Source organism: Entelurus aequoreus, linkage group LG03 (assembly GCF_033978785.1).
Source record: "Entelurus aequoreus isolate RoL-2023_Sb linkage group LG03, RoL_Eaeq_v1.1, whole genome shotgun sequence".
Classification (NCBI taxonomy): Eukaryota; Metazoa; Chordata; class Actinopteri; order Syngnathiformes; family Syngnathidae; genus Entelurus; species Entelurus aequoreus.
The window spans coordinates 38,514,719-38,540,836 of record NC_084733.1 but is presented as its reverse complement, the minus strand read 5'-3'; the positions used below and the strand labels follow the sequence as shown (position 1 = coordinate 38,540,836).

General features: G+C 39.3%; 2 protein-coding genes across 7 annotated transcripts in view; one reads left to right on the top strand and one right to left on the bottom strand.

Annotated features, from left to right (window-relative positions):
- The window catches only part of iars2 (isoleucyl-tRNA synthetase 2, mitochondrial), a 32,538-nt gene extending 28,333 nt beyond the window's left edge, over window positions 1-4,205 (top strand). For 2 of the 6 annotated variants that reach the window (XM_062041781.1, XM_062041778.1), the window contains 5 exons: window positions 104-210; window positions 347-492; window positions 591-781; window positions 2,870-3,014; window positions 3,078-4,201. In XM_062041781.1, the coding sequence (XP_061897765.1) occupies window positions 104-210; window positions 347-492; window positions 591-781; window positions 2,870-3,014; window positions 3,078-3,223 (735 nt within the window). In that variant the 3' untranslated portion in view covers window positions 3,224-4,201. Of the gene's footprint in view, window positions 1-103; window positions 211-346; window positions 493-590; window positions 782-2,869; window positions 3,015-3,077 lie in introns of all 6 variants that reach the window. The other 4 variants (XM_062041777.1, XM_062041779.1, XM_062041780.1 and 1 more) reach the window with 4 other exon arrangements.
- The window catches only part of rab3gap2 (RAB3 GTPase activating protein subunit 2 (non-catalytic)), a 43,762-nt gene continuing 20,994 nt past the window's right edge, over window positions 3,351-26,118 (bottom strand). The window contains exons 23-35 of the mRNA XM_062041783.1: window positions 23,201-23,361; window positions 22,820-22,991; window positions 22,576-22,746; window positions 17,052-17,158; window positions 16,282-16,348; window positions 16,135-16,205; window positions 16,031-16,065; window positions 15,888-15,990; window positions 15,409-15,624; window positions 14,766-14,855; window positions 8,863-9,087; window positions 8,636-8,800; window positions 3,351-4,072 (exon numbers count right to left, since the gene is read on the bottom strand). Coding sequence (XP_061897767.1) covers window positions 3,920-4,072; window positions 8,636-8,800; window positions 8,863-9,087; window positions 14,766-14,855; window positions 15,409-15,624; window positions 15,888-15,990; window positions 16,031-16,065; window positions 16,135-16,205; window positions 16,282-16,348; window positions 17,052-17,158; window positions 22,576-22,746; window positions 22,820-22,991; window positions 23,201-23,361 — 1,736 coding nt within the window. The 3' untranslated portion in view covers window positions 3,351-3,919. The remainder of the gene's footprint in view (window positions 4,073-8,635; window positions 8,801-8,862; window positions 9,088-14,765; window positions 14,856-15,408; window positions 15,625-15,887; window positions 15,991-16,030; window positions 16,066-16,134; window positions 16,206-16,281; window positions 16,349-17,051; window positions 17,159-22,575; window positions 22,747-22,819; window positions 22,992-23,200; window positions 23,362-26,118) is intronic.

Below are 26,118 nucleotides of genomic sequence, written 5' to 3'. Positions count from 1 at the left end.
TGTACAAAACATGACATTTTGGTTCAGATCCAGCAGATGGCGCTGTGGTGTATTGTTGAGTATTGTCTGGGCTGATTTCTATTACTTGTATTACTACTTTCAGGTGACAGACGCTTACAACGAGTTTGATGCTGGCCGAGTCGTACGCCTCCTTCAAGCCTTCGTGAACAGAGACTTGTCCAGTTTTTACTTCAGCATCATCAAAGACAGGCAAGTTTTTTTTTTATTTTTTTTTTACAAACACAAGACAAGGAATCGGGCTTGAGATGAAACTTTGAGATTTGAAGGAGCAAAGCCAAGGATTATTTGGCCAAGTACTTCCAGCTGTGACACTTCCTGCTCGCAGGTTGTACTGCGATGCGGAGGACTCCTTAGGCAGAAGGTCCTGCCAGACGGCCTTGGAGGAGATTCTGGACGGCGTAACAAGATCCATCGCTCCCATCTTGCCTCATCTGGCTGAGGAAGTCTACTGGCACGCACCAGGACATGACAGTAGGTGGCGCTGCTGCTGCGGCTGATGATGATGATGATGATGATGATGATTGCGCTCGGGCAATCGGTCCACACGCTTACTGGCTGTGTTGGTGCAGAAGAAGAGACCTTGTTCAGGAGCGGCTGGATCAAAAGCAGCTCCGTGTGGAGGCGACCCGGACTGGAGGAGGCGGTGGAGGGAGCGTGTGCCATCAGGGACTCCTTCCTGTCTTCTGTTCCAGGCAAGAACCCCGCCCAGTTTGACCTCAGCATCGCCATTGAACCTGGTCTGCTGTTTGAGCTGATGGAGGTACCAACAATTCTTCTAGTAACTTCCAACTTTTTTTATGTATTGGTTTGTTGTTTACTTTATTTAGTCAGTCTGCAGGATCATTAAATTAAAATGTAAAATTATTGAAAATGTAATAAATCCATCTTTAAATAATTAACTTATCTGTGTCAATAATTAATTATAATTGTAATTAAATACATAAATATGTTATTAAATGTCATTAATTTATTGTAAAATTGTTTAATTATTTATTCAGTTAATTGTTTCATTAACTCATTTATGACACATTTAAGTAATTATTTATTGATTGATTTAATTTTGACAAAGGGAAAAATGTGCCAAAAATTAAATAAACAAAATACATCTTTAAATAATTGCTTAAATGTGTCCTTAATTAAATCATGAAATGATTAAATCAATAATTAATTAACTGATTAAATTTTACATATCAATTGATACATTTAATAACATATGTATGTGTTAAATTTAAGTTAGGATCACTTAATGACACATTTAAGCATACTTGCCAACCCTCCCGTTTTTAGCGGGAGAATCCCGATATTCAGTGCCTCTCCCGACAAACTCCCGTCAGAGATTTTCTCCCGACAAACTCCCGGTATTCAGCCAGAGCTGGAGGCCACGCCGTCATAACATCGAGGGCTTTTAGAGAGTGGAGTGCACAACTGCGCACACAACAAGGAGAGGAAGCAGAAGAACGAGGAAATTACAGACATGGTACGCCATCGACGAGCAAGATGAAGAAATACGCTTGCAAGTTGAACGGAGAAGTTAAACAGGACAATACTGCCATCTAATGGATAGCCACTGGAACACTGAAATTCAAGTATTTATTTTATATGTAAATAAAATAAATATATATATATATATATATATATATATATATATATATATATATATATATATATATATATATATATATATATATATATATATATATATATATATATATATATATATATATATATAGCTAGAATTCACTGAAAGTCAAGTATTTCATACATATATATATATATATATATATATATATATATATATATATATATATATATATATATATATATATATATATATATATATATATATATATATATATATATATATATATATATATATATATATATATATATATATATATATATATATATATATATATATATATATATATATATGAAATGTATATGAAATACTCGAGTTGGTGAATTCTAGCTGTAAATAACCACGCCCCCAACCACGCCCCCCGCCCCCGACCAAGCCCCCCCCCCATTCCCTACCCCCCACCTCCCGATATTGGAGGTCTCAAGGTTGGCAAGTATGCATTTAAGTAATTTATTTAAAGATTTATTTATTTAATGTTGTCCCTTGTCAGCGCGTCATTAAATATATTTTATTTATCAAAATCATTGGGCACATCCTAACACGAATCCAGGCCAATCATTGCAAGCGGAAGCAACAAAGGTGTTTGAGACTAATTGAAATAAAAAAGTAAATATTCAAATAATTATAGAGTCAATTAAGTCAATAAATCCAACATTAAAGCATGATTTATTTATTTTTAATCATTAAATTAATAAATCATGAAATAGTAAATACAGTAAAAAAATTATTACATGATTAAATTTAATTTTACAATAAATTAATCATTGACACATTTATGTATTTAATTCCAATCAAAAGTAGTCACACATTTAGGTAACTATTTAATTTTGTCCCATTTGGCCCTCCATAGCAGTCCACCTTCTATATTTCCATAAATTGTATTTTTTCCATCAAAATTTTAGTTCAACTCATAGAAATATTTTTTATTTAATAATGCACAACATTAATGCGCTAATTCTCAATGTGATATGCAGATATTGTCGCACTTTTACTGGTTTTTTTTTTTAGAAATGTGTTTAAATTAAATAAATCCACTCATTAAATGTATGGTTTGATTTTAATTATTATTTAATTATTATTATTAATTTGTATTATTACTTTATTTTTATGGGGACCTTTTTTTCCAAGTATTATGTATTTTGAAATCATATTTTTTTTTAAAATGTTGACACTTTGTTATTAATAAGCGATATGAACATACTTTCCTAGTCTCTCCAAGAGGAGCCGTCTTCTACTTGCTCCCAGTTGGCTGAGCTCATGATGGCGGCTCGTGTCAACCTGAGTGGCGAGTTGCCTCGGGACCTTCCTCCTGATGCGCTGCTGAGCCATGGCACCTTCCTCATCAACCTGGAAGGTGGGTGTCTGCACCACACAAACTTCATTGGTATGACGAATGAGTATTTGTGTGTATGTTCAGGTGGTGTAATTCGTGAGGAAGGCAGCTACAACATAGCCGCCGTGCCCACCTCTGCCAACCGATGCCCTCGTTGTCGCCGCTACACTGCAGAGTCAGCGGATTGTTTGTGTTTACGCTGCCAGGCTGTCATCTCACAAGCTTCGTAGTTGGGCTCGTTGCCATGGAAACTCAAGGATGACAGACTTGGTGCCATGATGTGGTTCCCTTCCCATTCCTGCAGCCCGCCTGAGGGTGGGCACGGGGGGGATGCTGAATGGACAAATAAGACTCTAGATGCTGTCAGGCGGTTTAATGTATTTATGTTGGAATGCTGTAAGGGCAGTTTTTATATTGAGTGTATAAAAGTATGGAGGAAGAGTTCGCTACAAGAAGTCACTATGTGATAACAGAACATATAAGTGCATTTGTATCATAAATCATGTTTATAAATTGTACTTATGTAAAAAAAAAAAACAACAATAAAACCAAAGTTTAGGCGCTACAGGAAAACGTGTTTATTCTGGTTGACCCAGTGAGAGGAAGTGGATGTTTGATTTTCAGAATAAAAGGCCTACGGGCACAACTGCTTGCATAATATCTACATAGAAAAATAAGCTCATTATTCTTCACTAGACCTGACTGAGTCATGCACCTTTGAGTGAAACAAATGACCAAATAAGTGAGGAGTTACATGTGCATAATAATGCATTATAAGTCATGCAACATACAAAAAATATGGGGTTAAAAATCGACTGAAATAATTAAGCTTCAATTAGCATGACTGGAATAATGAACATAAGTCTCATGACAAATCATAAACTTTCTGACATTTACATCTGACTTGATTAGATAAGAGTTATTAGTCAGTCCTCCGTGGTGAGGGCGTCCACTGCCTCCAAGAGGTGCAGGGCCAGGGAGTACTGGGCGTGGTTCTCAGGTAGCATCTCAATCAGGCGGCCCACCAGTCTGCTGGTCTGGGGCAGAGGCAGCAGGGGGCACCGCAGCTCACTGGGGTCCTGCAACATGCCGAGTAAATATTGTAGTCACGTTAGCATGTACAACATCTAAGGAACTGGGTCACACCAAAATATTAGCCCTTTTGCATCATTAACATCCACTATACGCACTTGTTTTTTTTAATGTTGTATGGCCTTTTTGTCAAAACTGAAGTATAATAAAACAGAACAAGAAATATTTTATTACATGTTATATGTAACTGTCCAAGAGCATTATCATTGCATTTTAGCGATTTGATGGCAGTTTAACTTGTTTACGCTCGTCAAAGCTCTGAGAATTATGCACATGGCTTTTTAGCGCCAAACCAATATTTTTTTGCTTTTCAATCGGCAAGAATTACATTTTTTTGGTTTTAATGGGAAAAGCATAGTAATATAACTTGATTACAGTCAGTTCAAAAATATTTATAATGGGAGCCAATGGGGCTGAAAGAGGTCTTAAGAGAACGTGTGTATACTTTGTTTGTATCCTATTCTAACTACGTTGCAATTAAACAAATAACACAATTTCATTAAAAAAAATTCAGACCATTCACTTTCAAACTGAAAAATCCTATCACATAAGGAACACATGTAATGCTGGATTTGGGCCCTTGGTGTGCACAGGGTTTAAACTATTCATGACAAGCATTTGGGAAGGGATACTTAAGTTATGTAAGCTAACATGACAACAAATATATGTAGATTTTACGGTTAAAAAAACTGTCCGTTGGTAGAATTTTACTGTAACATTTACTGCTTTTTTTTTTTTTTTAACCGGATTACTGTAAATTGAAAAACGACAACAGTTATTTTATGCCAATTTGATGCTAAAATCTGCAGTTGTTTTTACGATGAATTACAGTCATCCCTCGCCACATCGTGATTAAAATATTGTGGCTTCACTACATCGCAGATTTTTGGGTGATACTATCTTATTTTGATAAAAGATGTGTATTCTACATTTTCTTGTTCCTACATTAAGCATTTTCAAGCATAAATGGATAAATAAACATCAATACCACATTATTGACCACAAGAGGAGACCAAACGAATCAGAACATGCTGTTTAGTATCGGGGCCACTGATTGGCTCAGCCTTAGCGAGCCAACCCAAAACCAGTGAAGTTGGCACGTTGTGTAAATTGTAAATAAAAACAGAATACAATTATTTGCAAATCCTTTTCAACTTATATTCAATTGAATAGACTGCAAAAATATTAAATGTTCGAACTGAGAAACTAATCATTAACTTAGAATTTAATGGCAGCAACACATTGCAAAAAAGTTGGCACAGGAGCATTTTTACCACTGTGTTACATGGCCTTTCCTTTTAACAACACTCAGTAAACGTTTGGGAACTGAGGAGACCAATTTTTGAAGCCTTTCAGGTGGAATTCTTTCCCATTCTTGCTTGATGTACAGCTTAAGTTGTTCAACAGTCCGGGATCTCTGTTGTGGTATTTTAGGCTTCATAATGCGCCACACATTTTCAATGGGAGACATGTCTGGACTACAGCCAGGCCAGTCTAGTACAAGCACTCTTTTACTACGAAGCCACGTTGATGTAACACATGCAGAATGTAGCTTGGCATTGTCTTGCTGAAATAAGCAGGGGCGTCTTAAGAGAACGAAAAAGACGTTGCTTGGATGGCAACATACTGTATGTTGCTCCAAAAGCTGTATGTACCTTTCAGCATTAATGGCGCCTTCACAGATGTGTAAGTTACCCATGCCTTGGGCACTAATACACCCCCATACCATCACAGATGCTGGCTTTTCAACATTGCGCCTGTAACAGTCCGAATGGTTCTTTTCCTCTTTGGTCCGGAGGACACAATGTCCACAGTTTCCAAAAATAATTTGAAATATGGACTCGTCAGACCACAGAACACTTTTCCACTTTGCATCAGTCCATCTTAGATGAGCTTAGGCCCAGTGAAGCCGGCGGCATTTCAGGGTGTTGTTGATAAATGGCTTTGGTTTTGCATAGTAGCGTTTTAACTTGCATTTACAGATGTAGCGACAAACTGCAGTTACTGACAGTGGTTTTCTGAAGTGTTCCTGAGCCCATGTGGTGATATCCTTTACACACTGATGTCGCTTGTTGATGCAGTACCGCATGAGGGATCGAAGGTCATAGGCATTCAATGTTGGTTTTCGGCCTTGCAGATTCTCTGAACCTTTTGATGATATTACGGACCGTAGATGGTGAAATCCCTAAATTCCTTGCAATAGCTCATTGAGAAATGTTGTTCTTAAACTGTTCGACAATTTTGCTCACGCATTTGTTCACAAAGAGGTGACCCTCATCCAATCCTTGTTTGTGAATGACTGAGCATTTCATGAAAGCTGCTTTTATACCCAATCATGGCACCCACCTGTTCCCAATTAGCCTGTTCACCAGTGGGATGTTCCAAATAAGTGTTTGATGAGCATTCTTCAACTTTCTCAGTCTTTTTTGCCATTTGTGCCAGCTTTTTTGAAACATGTTAGAGGCCTCAAATTCCAAATGAGCTAATATTTGCAAAAAATAAAGTGTGTTCAATTGAATCACTCTACGGAGACAGCCCTCGCAAAAATGACTAATGATCTATTGCTAACGATGGATTCTGATGCTTCATCTATGTTGCTGCTTCTTGATCTTAGCGCCGCTTTCGATACTGTTGATCATAATATTTTATTAGAGCGTATCAAAACGCGTATTGGGATGACAGACTTAGAGTCTTGGTTTAACTCTTACCTTACTGACAGGATGCAGTGTGTCTCCCATAACAATGTGACCTCGGACTATGTTAAGGTAACGTGCGGAGTTCCCCAGGGTTCGGTTCTTGGCCCTGCACTCTTTAGTATTTACATGCTGCCGCTAGGTGACATCATACGCAAATACGGTGTTAGCTTTCACTGTTATGCTGATGACACCCAACTCTACATGCCCCTAAAGCTGACCAACACGCCGGATTGTAGTCAGCTGGAGGCGTGTCTTAATGAAATTAAACAATGGATGTCCGATAACTTTTTGCAACTCAACGCTAAGAAAACGGAAATGCTGATTATCGGTCCTGCTCAACACCGACATCTATTTAAAAATACCACCTTAACATTTGACAACCAAACAATTAAACAAGGTGACTCTGTTAAGAATCTGGGTATTATCTTCGACCCAACTCTCTCGTTTGAGTCACACATTAAGAGTGTTACTAAAACGGCCTTCTTTCATCTCCGTAATATCGCTAAAATTCGTCCCATTTTGTCCACAAGCGATGCTGAGATCATTATCCATGCGTTCGTTACATCTCGTCTCGATTACTGTAACGTTTTATTTTCGGGCCTCCCTATGTATAGCATTAAAAGATTACAGATGGTACAAAATGCGGCTGCTAGACTTTTGACAAAAACAAGAAAGTTTGATCATATTACGCCTATACTGGCTCACTTGCACTGGCTTCCTGTCCACCTAAGATGCGACTTTAAGGTTTTACTACTTACGTATAAAATACTACACGGTCAAGCTCCTGCCTATCTTGACGATTGTATTGTACCATATGTCCCGGCAAGAAATCTGCGTTCAAAGAACTCCGACTTATTAGTGATTCCCAGAGCCCAAAAAAAGTCTGCGGGCTATAGAGCGTTTTCTATTCGGGCTCCAATACTATGGAATGCCCTCCCGGTAACAGTTAGAGATGCTACCTCAGTAGAAGCATTTAAGTCTCATCTTAAAACTAATTTGTATACTCTAGCCTTTAAATAGACTCCCTGTTTAGACCAGTTGATCTGCCGTTTCTTTTCTTTTCTTTTCTTTTCTACTCTGCTCCAAACCCGGGGTGGACCGCTAGCCTGTTCATCAGATGGGGACATCTCTACGCTGCTGACCCGTCTCCACTCGGGATGGTTCCTGCTTGCCCCACTATGGACTGGACTCTCGCTGATGTGTTAGACTTTCACAATATTATGTCAGACCAACTCGACATCCCTTGCTTTCGGTCTCCCCTAGAGGGGGGGGTTACCCACATATGCGGTCCTCTCCAAGGTTTCTCATAGTCATTCACATTGACGTCCCACTGGGGTGAGTTTTCCTTGCCCGTATGTGGGCTCTGTACCGAGGATGTCGTTGTGGCTTGTACAGCCCTTTGAGACACTTGTGATTTAGGGCTATATAAATAAACATTGATTGATTGATTGATTGAATATAGGTTGAAAAGAATTGCAAATCTTTGTATTCTGTTTTTATTTACAATTTACACAATGTGACAACTTCACTGGTTTTGGGTTTTGTAGATGAAAAACGTGTAAAGGTGACTAGAGGGTGTTATTTCATGTCTAGAGGCTTCTCATGCTGAAAATGCATTTTAGAAGGTCTTAAATCTTAGACATTCATTAGTCATTCCTACATCGCAGAAAGTTTGTTATCACAGTCAAATCTGGAACCAATCAACAGCGATAAACAAGACTGTACTATAAATGGAAAAAAACAGTACCACTTTTATTTTAACTGTAAAATTCTGGCAACTAGTTAAAACTAAACAAAAAATGTTGACAGTGTAGATGAGCATGCGTGTTAAACAAAGAGTGGAGTCGTCCTCACCATAGCCTTGAGCCACGTACAGAGTGTGGGAGGCAATCGGGCCAGCAGCTCCATAGCGGGCTGCGTCTGGTTCTGACTGTGCAGCAGTGAGTAGCTCAGCCTCTGTCCTGTAATCACCAGCAGCTGCGAGCCTAGCACGTCCTTGTCCTCCACTTCTAACATCACCTGGGAGACAGAGACACCAGGTCACTATCGCCTCACACTACAATAAAGTCCTGTGTCCTGACCTCCTCGGCCTGCAGGTCCAGGCCCTGATTGTACAGCTGGCACACCAGGTGTCGTCTCAGGACGTCAGGGTTGACCTGCAGCAGGTTGCCTAACTCCAAGCACAGCGAGGGCCACCAGGCAGCTTTGGGGCCACTAACGGGCAGCGGGGGCGGCCTGCTGCCAGTGGCGGAGTTTGGCGCGTCGTCTATACTTTGCACCCAGGAGGTCAGCACTCGCAGGAGGAACTGAGGCAGACGTAGAAGAAAATAAGATGAATTATAAAACAGTACATACAACAATTGGGAATATAGATAAAGTGTTTATTGCACACAGGGTGCGCTGTAAGGGAGAGTAGAGTGACGACAAGTTAAGGACCAATGGTTGAAGAGGTTTGCTTGTCCCATCACTTTTATTCTGCCTTGAGGATTATCTCCAGTCTTAGTTCAAGTTGTTCTGATGACTTATTTTGTGCAAGATGAGGAGCGATCGCATTACTTTAAGCACACAAACGCAGGTGTGGCTGAACAAGCGCATTGTGGTAAGTCTGGTTTTTACAAACCCCGTTTCCATATGAGTTGGGAAATTGTGTTAGACGTAAATATAAACGGAATACATCCATCCATCCATCCATCTTCTTCCGCTTATCCGAGGTCGGGTCGCGGGGGCAGCAGCCTAAGCAGGGAAGCCCACGGAATACAATGATTTGCAAATCATTTTCAACCCATATTCAGTTGAATATGCTACAAAGACAACATATTTGATGTTCAAACTGATAAACATTTTGTTTTTTGCAAATAATCATTAACTTTAGAATTTGATGCCAGCAACACGTGACAAAGAAGTTCGGAAAGGTGGCAATAAATACTGAAAAAGTTGAGGAATGCTCATCAAACACTTATTTGGAACATCCCAGAGGTGAACAGGCAAATTGGGAACAGGTGGGTGCCATGATTGGGTATAAAAGTAGATTCCATGAAATGCTCTGTCATTCACAAACAAGGATGGGGTGAGGGTCACCACTTTGTCAACAAATGCGTGAGCAAATTGTTGAACAGTTTAAGGAAAACCTTTCTCAACCAGCTATTGCAAGGAATTTAGGGATTTCACCATCTACGGTTCGTAATATCATCAAAGGGTTCAGAGAATCTGGAGAAATCACTGCATGTAAGCAGCTAAGCCCGTGACCTTTGATCCCTCAGGCTGTACTGCATCAACAAGCGACATCAGTGTGTAAAGGATATCACCACATGGGCTCAGGAACACTTCAGAAACCCACTGTCAGTAACTACAGTTGGTCGCTACATCTGTAAGTGCAAGTTAAAACTATCCTATGCAAGGCGAAAACCGTTTATCAACAACACCCAGAAACGCCGTCGGCTTTGCTGGGCCTGAGCTCATCTAAGATGGACTGATACAAAGTGGAAAAGTATTCTGTGGTCTGACGAGTCCACATTTCAAATTGTTTTTGGAAACTGTGGACGTCGTGTCCTCCGGACCAAAGAGGAAAAGAACCATCCGGATTTTTATAGGCGCAAAGTTGAAAAGCCAGCATCTGTGATGGTATGGGGGTGTATTAGTGCCCAAGACATGGGTAACTTACACATCTGTGAAGGCACCATTAATGCTGAAAGGTACATACAGGTTTTGGAGCAACATATGTTGCCATCCAAGCAACGTTACCATGGACGCCCCTGCTTATTTCAGCAAGACAATGCCAAGCCATGTGTTACATCAACGTGGCTTCATAGTAAAAGAGTGCGGGTACTAGACTGGCCTGCCTGTAGTCCAGACCTGTCTCCCATTGAAAATGTGTGGCGCATTATAAAGCCAAAAATACCACAATGGAGACCCCCCGAACTGTTGAACAACTTAAGCTGTACATCAAGCAAGAATGGGAAAGATTTCCACCTGAGAAGCTTAAAAAATGTGTCTCCTCAGTTCCCAAACTACTTTGGCATGTGTTGCAGCCATGAAGTTAATTATTATTTGCAAAAGAAAATAAAGTTTATGAGTTTGAACATCAAATATATTGTCTTTGTAGTGCATTCAATTGAATATGGGTTGAAAAGGATTTGCAAATCATTGTATTCCGTTTATATTGACATCTAACACAATTTCCCAACTCATATGGAAACGGGGTTTGTATTTCTGTCAAAAAAAGGGGCACAGCAAAGAGCGATCGCATTGTCATTCAACTGCTTTTGAGTGCCTTGAAAGTCGCCTTATAAAATGCATGTATTATTATTATTACAGTGCTGAGATAGGCTCCAGCGCCCCCCGCGACCCCGAAGGGAATAAGCGGTAGAAAATGGATGGATGGATGTATGAGTTTGTTTGTGGCCACAAGGGGTCGCCATAACACAAATTAATACTACACTTCAAAAGCATACATCTATCATAAGGTTAGGGTTTTTCACACTACAAAACAAAAACATGTACTTGTATGCCCTAAGGTTAGTATTTTTGTGCTCTGTTTGACTAATTTTAATTGATCAAACCTTTTCTGAAAAATACATTGAGCTAATGCAACGAAATTTCATTCTTATCTGTACTGTAAAGTTCAAATTTGAATGACAATAAAAAGGAAGTCTAAGTCTAATTATTATTCTCATGACTGATTTTCTCAGCCATTTAAATATGTAAACTATACAAAAAAAGACATCATAAATACATAATGAATATAGCCGTGAATGATGAATATTAAAATTGAATCAAATTAAGAATTTCTAAGACTACCTACTTCCTTATCAAAAATTCAAAATGGGTTCCTTCCACCTGGATAGCGCAAACCTAGCATGGAACACTTCACTCAACACAGACGTCACAACATCATCAAAGCTCACCTTTAAAGCATTGAAACAAAGCACCAACATTTTGGAACAAGGATGAGGTGACAGAAGATAAAAATTTAACTAAATGAAGCAATTTCTTTAGAAACTGCGTGTGAATGCTCCAATGCTGACGCTAAACTGAAATGCTGATGGAATGTAGAATGAGTGTAAAAATTGTTTGAATGTAGAAATGACTTAAATGGGTTAATTGAAGGAATGGTTTGAATGTTGACGAGCTGACGCTGAACTGATATGCTAGTGGACTTTAGAAATGGTTTGAAGGTTAAAATAGTTTAAAAGTTAAAAATGGTTTGAAAGGTGAAAAGCAGAAGTTGGACCGAAATGTAGCATGAATCTTGAAATGCTGTTGGTATAGCCAGATGGGTTAGCATACTTCAAAGAGTGTACAAAGTAATAGAGCAATACAAGAGCCCAAGAAAATAGTGGAACATTTTTGTGGTGGGGCCTAAAGTGATATTTTTTCCCAGAATGGACCTCAAATCCCTAGTGGCACACATGCTGCAAACCAAAGTACTAATAAAATCATCAGCTTCTAAAGTAGGAGTGGCTCGATACAACTTTTTCACTCCCGATACGATACCAATATTGGAGCTTTGAATGTTGGACGATATCGATATTACTCTGATATGATATCAGCAGGAATCACACTTAATATTTTGTAGTGTGGAATGTATTTTTCAGAAAAGGTTTGATCAATTATCATTTGTCAAACAGAGCACAAAAATACTAACCTTAGGGCAGTGGTTCTCAAACTTTTTTTGTCATCCCCCACTTTGGACAAGGGGGAGTTTTCAAGCCCCACCTGCCCCCATCGCCCCAACAGAACGCTAATGCCAAGCTTAACATTTTCAAATTTATTGAACATCAAGTAACATCAAGTTGTATACATTCAAACTCAATAACATAAAATAACATCAAGTTCAATAATAAATAAAATAACTGTGCAGCTGTGGTATCACTTGCATCAAGTTCAATAATAAATAAAATAACTTGCATCAAGTTCAATAATAAATAAAACAAAAGTGTTATAACTTGCATCAAGTTCAATAATAAATAAAAAAAGTGTTATAACATGCATCAAGTTCAATAATAAATCAAATAAAAGTGTTATAACTTGCATCAAGTTCAATAATAAATCAAATAAAAGTGTTATAACTTGCATAAAGTTCAATAATAAATCAAATAACTTGCACCAAGTTTAATAATAAATAAAATAAAAGTGCCACTTTGCAATCTTTGCAAAAAAAAAATAGGAGGAGCTATGCATTTGGCAAGACAGGGCAAGTGAACATGAGTTTTACAGTACTCCAGCATTAGTGGCTGCAATGAGCCTGTTTTGCACTGCACAGCTTTTCAAATCGGGGTTGCAGGCTTGACACTGCCACTCTTAAGTCATGCTCAATGTTCAGCTGAGACCTGTACTTCGTTTTGGGTGAAGCAACAGCTGAAAAGCCTATCTCACACAGATAAGATGTGGCAAAGGGGAGAAGAATGGACACAGCTCTCTGCCCGATGAGTGGATATTGATTAGGCTGCTACCCACCCGCGCGAAAGTTTGTTCCGCTTAGCCCCGCCCCCATTAGTTACTGTTGCTATGTCTGTCAAACTTTCGCTCCTACCTAGAAATTTAAAGCCTACAGGAAAAATAAGTAATTTACATTTATTTATATAGCGGATTTCACAGACAGAATCACAAAGTGATTTACAGTGTGTATAGAAAATGAAAGCATAGTAAAAAAAAAAAAATCTAAGAATATAATTTAAAAAAACATTTTTTTTAAAGTGACATTTCCTCCCGTTCCTCGCGCCCCACCTGTCATGTCTCTATTCCCCACCAGTGGGGCGCGCCCCACACTTTGAGAAACGCTGCCTTAGGGCATAAAAGTACATGTTTTTGTTGTTTTGTAGTGTGAAAAACACTAACCATATGATAGATGTATGCTTTGAAGTGTAGTATTACCGTAATTTCCGACTATAAGCCGCACCTGACTATAAGCCGCACCAGCTAAATTTAGGGGAAAATACAGATTGCTCCATATATAAGCCGCACCCGACTATAAGCCGCAGGGTTTTGATGTGTAATTACCGTAGTATATAGGGGTTCCTGCTACCACGGAGGGGATTGTCAGGACAGAGATGACTGTTTGGGAATGCAAAGCGTCCCATTTATTAACTATAAATCTTTCAATCATTCAATCAAACTTTCACATCTTTGACATGGCGAACAGCATTCGTGCAGAGTACAAATAATACAACGGTGCAAAGTAATACAAAGTGCTCGCATGTACGTTATCAAAATAACCAGCCTACCGGTATATGAAAAGTCAGTCTTTAATCATTGTGTCATCGTCTTCCTCCTGCGTACTAAAACCACCGAAATCCTCTTCGTCGGTGTCGGAGAAGAATAGGCCGTATATAAGCCGCACCGTTGTATAAGCCGCAGGGACCAGAACGAGGGAAAAAGTAGTGGTTTATAGTCCGGAAATTACGGTAATTTGTGTTATGGCGACCCCTTGTGGCCACAAAAAAATATTAAATTAAGCTCATGAAGCAGTTTAATGATGCAGAAACGATTTTTACTGGATACTATCTAATATGCTACTTCCTTGGAGACTTTGTATGTGTAAGTAATATGCAACTATAATTATTTCATATTTGTTTGTATTGACAAATGTTTTAGTCTGCAATATTGTTTAATCAAGGACTCTAATTACGTATCTCTCGATTGTGTGCTATTTGTGCCTAGCTGTTGTGTAGCTGCTAGCTCCTTGAAGCCTATAGCCCACCATGTTTACCTTTGTAAATGACTTCACTAAAATGCAAGAAAAGTTTATTGGAGGACATTCAGACGTCACCTTTGCACAAGTAGCACTGCTGATATCGAAGCTTGTATCTATGATTTCAGATGTGAGACTATATAATCCGATTTTTTGCTGATATTGGACCGATATCAATATAGGATTGGGACAACCCTACTCTGTAGCTTATGTGTGGTCCAGCACCCATCGTTTTACAACAGTAGCGTCTCTACTGTCCACTTAAAGTCGCTTCCAAGATTCTTTGACTCTCACCTCTTGTCGCAACAATACCAAACTTGGGTCCATGACTCCACTCGGCATCAGCTGAATGGTGGTCAGATCTCGGAAGAAAGCGTTCTTACCCTGTAGGAAGAATACCACATACCAATTTGCAGGGGTGTCACAAATGTATTTGTAACGTTTCTTAATCGATTAAAAAAAATCTAAAATCGATTAAAAAAAAATATATATTTTTTTTTTATTCAATCTGTCCAGTCCAGGCACTCGGGAAAATCCTATTGTTGATGTAGATGCCCATATCTGCTGTACAGATTTACTTTACAAAAGAGAAGTGTGGGATACTTCTCTTGTTGCCTTATTTGTATTTGACTTTATTAAATGTTTGGGAAGCATTTTATTAAACAAAACCAGTTTTCTTTTAAGTAATATATAAATGTATCACATCTGTTTATCTATTTTATGGAGAAATGTAGTTAATCAAAGAACTGGCATCCAATGTTATTAAAAAAGTGTAGATTTTGAATCGAGAATCGTTTTGAGTCAAGTATCGATTCTCAATCGAATCGTTACCCCCAAGAATCAAATCATGTGGTGCCTAAAGATTCACAGCCTTTCCAACTTGTGGTTTTCATGCCTGAGCCTTTAAACAACCCGGAAAAAAAAAAAGATGTCTCACCTTGCTGTCAAAGAGGCTGAGAGGTTTCACTTTTAGGCTGAACGTCATGGCGGCATGTAGCAGCGATGCTAACAAACAGTGGTGCTGCACCAGAGGATAGTGGACACCTTTCTGCTCCAGGGCCAGGTCAGCTATAGAGACAGGGCCCTCGGCTCCACACCACATCTCCTCTACGGACAGCTCGGGAGCAGGAACCTCTGCCACGGCGGAGTCCACCTGAAGGGGAGAATAACAGCGATTATTATATTGTGAACTCAATCACCTGAGAGCATGCTAGCAAGTTAGCAGCAACTAACGTAGTGTGAAAACTACTGTTTCAAAACCAACACAGCACACGCAGCTTCATTCATTGCTCATGCTTCTTTGCAGATGGACGTGAGCCACTGGCCATTCTTCATGCCATGTCCAGGACTCTCCTTACTTACACAGTGGTTGATAAAAGACAAAGGGCACTGATTCTTAAGCAAGAGTCCAGTCACCTCCATTAGGATCTGCAGCAGCTGGACACAGCAGCCCAGGAAGGAGGTCAACGCCTTGTCTCCCATTCCTACATCCTGCACACACAAAAACATTTCAACAAAGCTTCACTGGTATGAGAACGTAAATCTTTTAAGAGCGTTACCCGTCGGCACAGCGATCCTTTGGTGCTTTGCCCACCTGGAAAGCCCAACAAGAACAATGACGTATGCTTGTGTGTGTGGGATTACTGTAAAGATGCTGTGATACCTTTTCAACCAGGAAGGCTGCTGCGGAGAAACGTTTGACAATAAATGTACTCCACATCATTGTGCAAATACCTGTGAGGAAGAAGACATTTCACTTAAGACAGGAAGTGATTGCACGCCATTCACTTTGTCAGACACATCTGCACACCTAGTTGGATATGTGGACTGGAGACAAGCTTCAGATGTTCCACAGCCTGACACAAGTGTTCACCTTCCTAGAACACAATCAGGACATTAATAAATCATACACTGCAAAAAGTCAGTGTTCAAAAACAAGAAAAAAATTAAAAAAAAAATTAGGGGTATTTATTTGAACTAAGCAAAATTATCTGCCAATAGAACAAGAAAATTCGGCTTGTCAAGACTTTCCAAAACAAGTAAAATTAGCTAACCTCAATGAATCCAAAATACCTTAAAATAAGTATATTCTCACTAATAACAAGTGCATTTTTCTTGGTAGAAAAAAAGAGACCTTTTTGCTCAATATGTTGAAAAATATTCTTAAATTAAGTAAATGCTAGTGCCATTATCTTGACATAATGATATGCATACATCATGATCTTTTTTTTCATGCTTGAAGTAAGAAATTATTACTTTAAAAAAGTAGTTTTATACTTGTGAGTGTTGATGACACAGCTTTGCATCAGTTGATATTCTAGTTTCAACCATGTTTTACTCAATATGGGTCATAAAATCTCAGCAACAAGCTGTAATATCTTACTGAGATCATTTAGGACCAAAACCCTTAAAACAAATAAAACACTCTAACATAAATCTGCTTAGTGAGAAGAATTATCTTATCAGACAGAAAATAAGCAAATATCACCCATATTTGAGATATTTAATCTTACTTAGATTTCAGTTTTTGCAGTGTACAATGTTTGCCCATGTCTTGATAGTGTGTGTGTGCGCGTGTACCTCGGGATCTTTGTTCCACTGCACCACATACTCCCAGCAGCAATGAGCGAAGAGCAGGTTGGCGGAAAGGGAGTGTGGGAAGCGCTTGCACACTGCCAACAACAGCTCTGCAACCAAAATCACACAACATCTGTTAGGTTTGATTAGAAAAACACCCTTATGGATTGTGCTTAATATATAATACAAATCCAAATATCCTCTACAATTATCAGAAAGAGGATATCCTATGCCAGGAGTCTTCATTGTTTTCCAGCCCAAGGACCCCCAAACTGATGGAGCGAAGGAGAAGGGGTACCCCTACTTATATACCTTATAAAATTATGATTGGATTTTACTTTAAACTGGTCCTAAAGGTACCTTATTATTTTTGCAATACTAACAATATTCAAATAATAAAAAGTATTGCGCTGCTAATCGCCAGCTGGAAACTAGCACTCTAATCGCTAGCTGGCAACTGGCACATTAATCGCTATCTGCCAATTAGCACCCTAATAACGAGCTGACGCCTAGTTGGGGAGCCTCTAGCCCCCCTAAAAGGCCTAATAATGCCACTGGTTCGAACTCCGACATAAGATGTAAATATTGTGGGCTTTCTGATCATGGAGTGTGACATCTACTGTGCTTCGGGGTAATCACTTTAGGAAGACTGGCACGTGTGTAGAACGCTGGAGCCAACAATGGATGGATGGGAGTGTATGCATGCAAGAGGGAGCTGGTTTACAATAACATAATCTACATATGTTACTCCCATTTTTAAAAAGTCAAAAACCTTATTAACCTTTTTTACATAAAACTCTTGGAGACATTACAAGCTGCAACACATATTAAGGTTTATGCATGTGTTTTTAAGAGCTAGTTTCAACCAAATCAAATCAATAATTAGTTCTTTAGTGCATGTAAGCATACTGAGTGTGTGTATGTGGGGTGGTGATGTTAGGTTTAGGGTAGCGTGGGGTGGGGTGGGGTGCCCTTCAGGAGTCTAATAATATACCGGTAATTAAAAAAGTAATATTATAGACCAAAATGGGGCCACGAACAAATTCTTGTATGGGTCACAACAAGCATGTTACTGTGCTCCAACAAAAGTTTTTTAGTTGATAACAGCAATGTTTTTAACCAATCTTTCTCACATTTTAAAGGGGTCATATCATGTTTTGATTCTACATTTAAAACACTTCCTTGTGCTCTACATAACATGTACTGGTGGTGCTCTGGTCAAACTTTTGCAATAATTATATTTTACAGACTTTTTTTAGCCGGTTTCTGACCGCCTTTTCAGGATGCACCGTTTTGTGGATGTCTTATTTACGTGTCTCAACTCCGACTACATCTTCTACCCGCCCAGCGAGTCTACTGACAGATTTAGGTTACAAATATACGCTACTTTGTATTAGAAATGGCAACAGCGGAGGATGCATGTGCATTTATGAGCCAGTCTGCCCCAGAACAAGAGGACAGCAAAAAAGAAGGAGCTTATTGACTTCAGCGTAGGACTATAATGGCAGATGCGCACAAGGCACTCTGAGTACATTTATACCATATATGGATAATCCGCTGACAGTTTTCCCAATTTGTGACGTCACCAATTGTGCATGTTCCAAACAGCTCAGTAGGAAGGAAGGCAAGATTATCTTATCAATATTTCCATGATGCCTCCAAGGTTTTACATTTTTAATTTTCGGGGCTTATGCAGATCCCAAATACCCAATAGCAGGTACCACTAGTTTTGAAAAGTTGGTTTAAAAGGGCCACTTTAATTTGAATTTTTTAAGTTAGGGTGTGAATTAATTAGCAGTAAAATACACGGAGAAAGGGTGTGATTAAATATAAGCTTAGCTTCTTTTACATCTTTTCAGATATGTTGAATTTTGCAAATGTAACTATGTTGTTGTTCCTTTAAGGGCTGTCTGCAACTTTCTCACTGTTACATTTTTCAAACCATAAACTATAACAAGAACACCAATGGCTATCTTATGTTACCATTAGTGATTTAACAGAACACATTTGTTTTAAAACGGTCTATATTTTTCCTACTCCTTTTCGAACATGTTGAAAAGAGAAACTGGAAATTGTGATGTATCATGTTGTATGCTTGCATGTTCGAAATAAACTCAAACTCAAACAATTACTAAGTTTAGGTAATATTTTTTTATTTTTTTAAAACCCAAAAATGATTGCCTTTTACGGCGGTCACTCACCCTGTCTCCTCAAAACGTACGAGCAGGGCATATATACAAAAGCAGTCAAAGGCTACGTTCACACTGCAGGGTACGGTGTCCAAATCAAATTTTTTTGTCAAATCTGATCTTTTTATGTAGTCGTTACTCATTACAAAAACAAATGCCATGTCTAATGTGAACGCAATCTGACCCGCAAACAGACATGAATCATGTCGTCAGATGTGCTGCAGTGTTTAAGGAAATAAACATGGCTCCAGTTGTGGTTGGTCTCAGTCCTGCCGCATTGGTGTCAATTTCACAAATTTTTTGCAATCTAAGTCAACGCTTTTTGAACGGAATTATTGTGTGTAGAAGATTAAGAAGGAAAAGCACACGTTTTAGCTCTCACAGTTTGTGGGACATTTGCTTTGGCATCTGCTCTGAAGTGTGAGCGAGCAGTCGGAGACAGGAGCGGTGGAACATGGACATGAGTTCCTAAAACATTATTGTGTCCTGTTTTTTGATCATTAGTCACGTATTTATTTTACAACAGTGTATTTTGGCTAAGAATGATAACGCTTATCGCTTTTTGATGACGTATTGGGCAGATGAACGCAACCCGCTCGTTCAGACTGCAGTCGCATTGCATACATATCTGGTTTATATCCACATACGAAAGAGGCCTGGGTCGGACTTCAAAAATTGCACCGTTCACATTGACATTAAAATACAGATACAGGTCACGTATAGGCAAAAAAAAATCAGAATTCACCTGCAGTGTGAACAAGGCCTAAGACAAGCAACGAACAATTTGCAGTCATGTTGTTGTTATGATAGAATATACGTTCAATGATAGCTAACAATAACTATACATATTTGTATCATTAGCTACCAACACTCAAAGCTAATGCGCGTGCATGTGTTGCTTACGTTTGTAATTATGTCATTACAACATAGAAGCCGTAAGCGGGGGGAATCCACCCATCCATTTTCTACCGCTTTTCCCTCTTAGGGAAGGGCAGGGCCAACATAGACAGACAACCATTTATAATGCTTAAAATGTATTGGAAAGTTAGCGCCCTCTAGGCATCTGTGTAAATGTTGCAAACAGCCCCTTTAAGGTACATATAGGATCAGAGTCGTGCATAGAAAGAATATGGCCAACCCTGTTTCAGGCGACCTCCTCAATGATTGGTCAAAAGGCACTCAAATGCTACCAACTTTGAGCTGACACTATGTGTCTGCGGCACTTTCTCTTTAGTTTTTCGAAGCGTAAAATGCCCTGTTGTGCAGCATGGGGCTACCTCACCTGTGGGAATTGTGGAAAGCTTTTATAACGCTTCCCCAACAACCCGTAACGAAGACAAGTATGGGAAGTGAAGGTTTGCTGTTAACACTAAAAAGCCATAAACTACAGTGTCTTGTGCAAGGTAAACACATGACACAACGTCTGCGTTTTTTTCAGGACAGAACACACAGAAGCTAATACAAATAATTATGATGATCTATGATCTGGTGCATTTGCAAACAGTTAAAATTATGTACAAAGCAAAATGAGGGTAATAAATTATTATTTTGGACATTTTGTGTATTTTTTTCACGTTTAATGCACCATCGGGTGCTTGTTAGACAAGCTGCTGGTCACTAAAAACTGCATGAAAGTAACAGCGGAGTACGTCAAATACGGCTGCAAATTTATACTTTGATGAAAAAAAAGCATGTTTTATTGTAAGTTTATGAGCTGGAGTATGTTTACAACTATATTTGGACATATTCCATCCATTTTCTACCGCTTGTCCCTTTCGGGGTCACGGGGGTGCTGGAGCCTATCTCAGCTGCATTCGGGCGGTAGGCGGTGGTACACCCTGGACAAGTCGCCACCTCATCGCAGGGCCAACGCAGCACACACATTCACACTCACATTCACACACTAGGGCCAATTTAGTGTTGCCAATCAACCTATCCCCAGGTGCATGTCTCTGGAGGTGGGAGGAAGCCGGAGTACCCGGAGTGAACCCACACAGTCACGGGGAGAACATGCAAACTGGTTTATTTCATCAGGAAAACTAACATCAAAGTGACAGCAAATGCATGCTTCCGGACAAAGCCGCACTGCACGTTCTTGGTAGCAGCACTGGCGCCTGTGGTATAGTTGGCCAGTCTCTTTATACATGGCTCTGCATGGCGTTTATTAACAGCACCACCGTGTAAAGTATTGTTCTGAAAAAATATAGCACAGGCAACGCAGTCACCAAATAGTCACTTTTCTTCTGGTAGCAGTGGTTAATGAGTAGAGATTTAGGGCCTGATTTACAAAGATCTAAAGTCTATAAAATAAGAGTGTACCATTAGTGGCTGTGTTGCGTGTGATTTACTAAGACTGTGTGTGCAATTGTAAAGTGGCGCAGACCGCCTTATTTAAATGAGAATTTTGCATGTGTCAATTGAGCATCACCATGGAGGCACTTTCATTTACTGCACATTCATGTTATCATGCTCCTAGCTGCAGCGTTTTGCTATGTTTTCAAACAAGCAGGAGACATCTCCTACTGTTTTGGGGCATTTTAGATGCAGTCCTGCAGTGCATCTACAATCAAACCCCTTTTTATTCATTTATTTTTAACGTTGAAGGTGGAATTTTTAGATTAAGTGTCTGCAATTACTCCGCTCAAAAAGCCAAGAATGCATACTTTTAAGAAGTTTTTCTATATATAAGAAATATTTTAATAATATATATTCTGTGGAAAAAACAAACGTCATTAAAAAAACACTAAAAGACACTAAAGCGCATCAACTGAATTTGTTTTAATCAGCTCCTTAAGCCCTCTACCAGTTAAAAATGTTTTTATATAACGTTGCTGAATAGACGATATGTCTAATATTTTTTATTTCTGACCGTCCAAAATGTTGACACACACACATAGGATGGAGGATTCTTGCCTGTCTGTGCTACGTGAGCACTGATCCTGCAGCCGTGTGTGGAACTGTCAGTCTGATTCTCACAGGTGCTAAATAAAACGCAAAATAGTGCTCAGAAAATGGTGATGAGTGTTTATAAATCACATTGCGCGTGCTAAATAATACTATTTGCATCTTCTCCTCACAATATCGTGGGCATTTTGATGATTAGCATATATTTTGCATATTAATGAAGACAGACGCAAAATGGATTCCACGCCTTATTCTGCTCACTTATAGACCACTTTGCACACATTTAGTAGATCAGCCTTGCTTGTGCTATCAAGTTTGCAAATTGTTTTGTACACGCAAACCTTAAGTAAGTCAGGCCCTTAGTGCACACAAACAAATACATACATCACAAGTAGCACACATCCATCTCCAGTGTGTGACAGTTTAAACCTGACCTGATGTTCTGTCGGCATCCTTTTGACTTGTCTCTACCTCTTTTACGCTTTCTCCTGCACCCTCTTCTGTTTTGTCATTGTTATCTTCTCCCTTGTGAAGAATCGCCTTCAGCTGTTTGGGGGCCAGGTTGTGCCTGAACACCCACTTGGAGACGTTGTCGGTAACGCCTCCTGAAGTGATCATTGAGTTCCAATATTAGTAGACAGCATGCAGAATATGGATAAATCAAAGAAAGACATTTACCTGTGCCTCCCTCCATCAGCATTTTTACTGAACACTGCGCTGCAGCGGCCCCTGCTGATCCAACCGTCGGCAGCAGGAGGAGCGTCTGCAGCACCACAACGTCTTCCAACTGACGAACACACACCAACCAGTGCTCCAGCTCCAGTGACACCGCTTCCCAGTCGGACTGTAACTGTCATACAACACACAGCAAAAACAATACTTTCACATATTTGCTAAATAACGTCAAACTTTGTAAAGCATTATTAATACACGCTATGCTGTAATGCCCTATTGGGCAAGCAAAAAAAGAAACAGGGTCTCAGAGTCCAAAATTAATTTCTTATTAACACAACTCTTGCTTTTTCGAATTCCCAGTGCATGGATGATGGACACTCTTACCTTGCTGTCTGCTCTGCTGGTGATGTTGGCTTTGGCAGCACGATGAGCGACGAAGGCAGCCAGTAGAGCAGCTGCAGAGTTGTGTGACTGCACCAATGTATTGCGGGCCTGCTGCCACCAGGGGGAGACAGACTGGGGGTCCCATGACCCCTCTATAGCACCTGAGTAGAAATGAAGGCAAGAGGGAGTGGAAGTCTTGTGTCTTTGGTTACAGTGAAAAGCAATAACTTGGATTTTCCTGAAATTGAATACCTAAAACTTCACCTCTCATAACAACTGTCGTTCTAACACGTGATCTGATGGGAGTAAGCTGTGATGCTGTGCGGAAGCGGCGATTTACATGGATTTAATTTGAAAAACAGGAATAAATCCTGGCTCGAGACTGTTTTGTCTCTGATACGTCATTACAGGTGGTCCTCAGTTTCGATGTTCTGGTTATGACATTTTGTGGATTAGAATGTGCTTAAATAAATGAAAGAAATATGTAATCGTGGTCTGCTAACAAGAGATTTGTTGAATAACTTGCTTGTTAGAGCCAGCATAGCAGAAGGATACGATAGATTCGAGTGCGTCAGCTACACCTAGTAAAAATACAGTAAAGTTACTAAACACTTAATTATGTACCCCAAGTGCAGTGCTCCAAAGAAAAACAACTGATAATGAACAAAATTAAGAGCTCAGAGAGAGGATAAACAGCCACTAATATTATCATTCGTTCTCAACTGCTTGACTGTCGCGGTTAACCCTCATTTAAGATTAGTAATACTCAAGACAATAAATGTGGCCATTAATTCCCTGCTGTTACAGGAAGATCTTGGAGGACAGCAGAAAGCCGTTAAAAAGAGATAGCGACAAATAATAACAAGGTTAAAGGTTTTGCTATCATTTAAAAGTGAAAAAGATAGATGTTTCCATTGTCAAAAAGCTGCATTTTACGATAGCACTAAATTACTGATGTAGCACATTACTATAAAACATCCTACATGTTTAAGAGCAGCAAACAAGCAGAAACAAGGTAAAAGTCTATACTTGCATAACATGTATTTTATTGAAACACAAACTGGCATGTGAGGACTTATTAGCATTTACAATTTGTATGTTAATGCTAACGAGTTGTTTGTCGAAAAATCAAACACTACTCCTCCAATTAATACCTTTTCGAATGTGTCTGTGTTAAATTGTTAAATACATTGTCACTCAATTTATCCTATTTCATTATTTATATTTTTGTTGAGTTTGGTTCTTTAATACTTCAAATATTCTTAATTGTATGAATTATATATTACCTGATCCATATTCATCTGGCTACACTGAGTTTTTTAAATTGTTTTTGTATTTTATTTTTATTTTGTTTTTGATATAAGCAATACAATATGGGATGACTTGTCTTGAAGGATGTTCATTCAGTTAGTTAATTTTGTAGAAAAAAACAGGTAACAAATGACACAACTATAGTCATTTCAAACAGCAACGTTCTGGCTTTAAGAAACACTAAAAGGAATAAAGAAAATTAATTGTAGAAGTCAATAACAGCTTAATTTTTAGATTAAGCAAAGTAGAAAATTATGGAATCACACAATTCTGAGGAAAAAAAATATGGCATCACCCTGTACATTTGTATTTCCAGGGGTAATACCTGCATCAGATTTAAAGGCCTACTGAAACCCACTACTACCGACCACGCAGTCTGATAGTTTATATATCAATGATGAAATCTTAACATTGAAACACATGCCAATACGGCCGGGTTAACTTATAAAATGACATTTTAAAATTCCCGCCACACTTCCGGTTGAAAAACTCCTTTGGATATGATTTATGCGCGTGACGTCACAAAATCCACGGAAGTGGTTGGACCCCATGGAACCCGATACAGAAACCTCTTGTTTTCTTCGACAAAATTCCACAGTATTCTGGACATCTGTGTTGGTGAATCTTTTGCAATTTGTTTAATGAACAATGGAGGCTGCAAAGAAGAACGTTGTAGGTGGGATCGATCGGTGTATTAGCGGCTAAGTACAATACTTACAGCAACACAACAAGGACTACTTACTACGCCTAGCCGATGCTTGCCGCCAAACCCACGGATGAAGTCCTTCGTCGCGCCGTCGATCGCTGGAACGCAGGTGAGCACAGCTGTTGATGGGAAGATGAGGGCTGGCTGGCGTAGGTGGAGCGCTAATGTTTTTATCATAGTTCTGTGAGGTCCGGTTGCTAAGTTGTTAAATCAGCCTTAGCGTCGTTAGCAACAGCATTGTTAAGCCTTACCAGGCTGAGAATTTTTAACCGTGTAGTTACATGTACATGGTTTAATAGTATTGTTGATCTTCTGTCTATCCTTCCAGTCAGGGGTATATTTATTTTGTTTCTATCTTCATTTGAGAACGATGCTATCACGTTAGCTCAGTAGCTAAGTGTGTCACCGATGTATTGTCGTGGAGATAAAAGTCACTTTAAATGTCCATTTCACGTTCTCGACTCTCATTTTCAAGAGGATATAGTATCCGAGGTGGTTTAAAATACAAATCCGTGATCCACAATAGAAAAAGGAGAGTGTGTGGAATCCAATGAGCCAGCTTGTACCTAAGTTACGGTCAGAGCGAAAAAAGATACGTCCATCACTGCCTCTCCAGTCCTTCACTGTAACGTTCCTCATCTACGAATCTTTCATCCTCGCTCAAATTAATGGGGTAATCGTCGCTTTGTCGCTCCGAATCTCTCGCTCCATTGTAAACAACGGGGAATTGTGAGGAATACTAGCTCCTGTGACGTCACGCTACTTCCGGTACAGGCAAGGCTTTTTTTTATCAGCGAGCAAAAGTTTCGAACTTTATCGTCGATTTTCTCTACTAAATCCTTTCAGCAAAAATATGGCAATATCGCGAAATGATCAAGTATGACACACAGAATGGATCTGC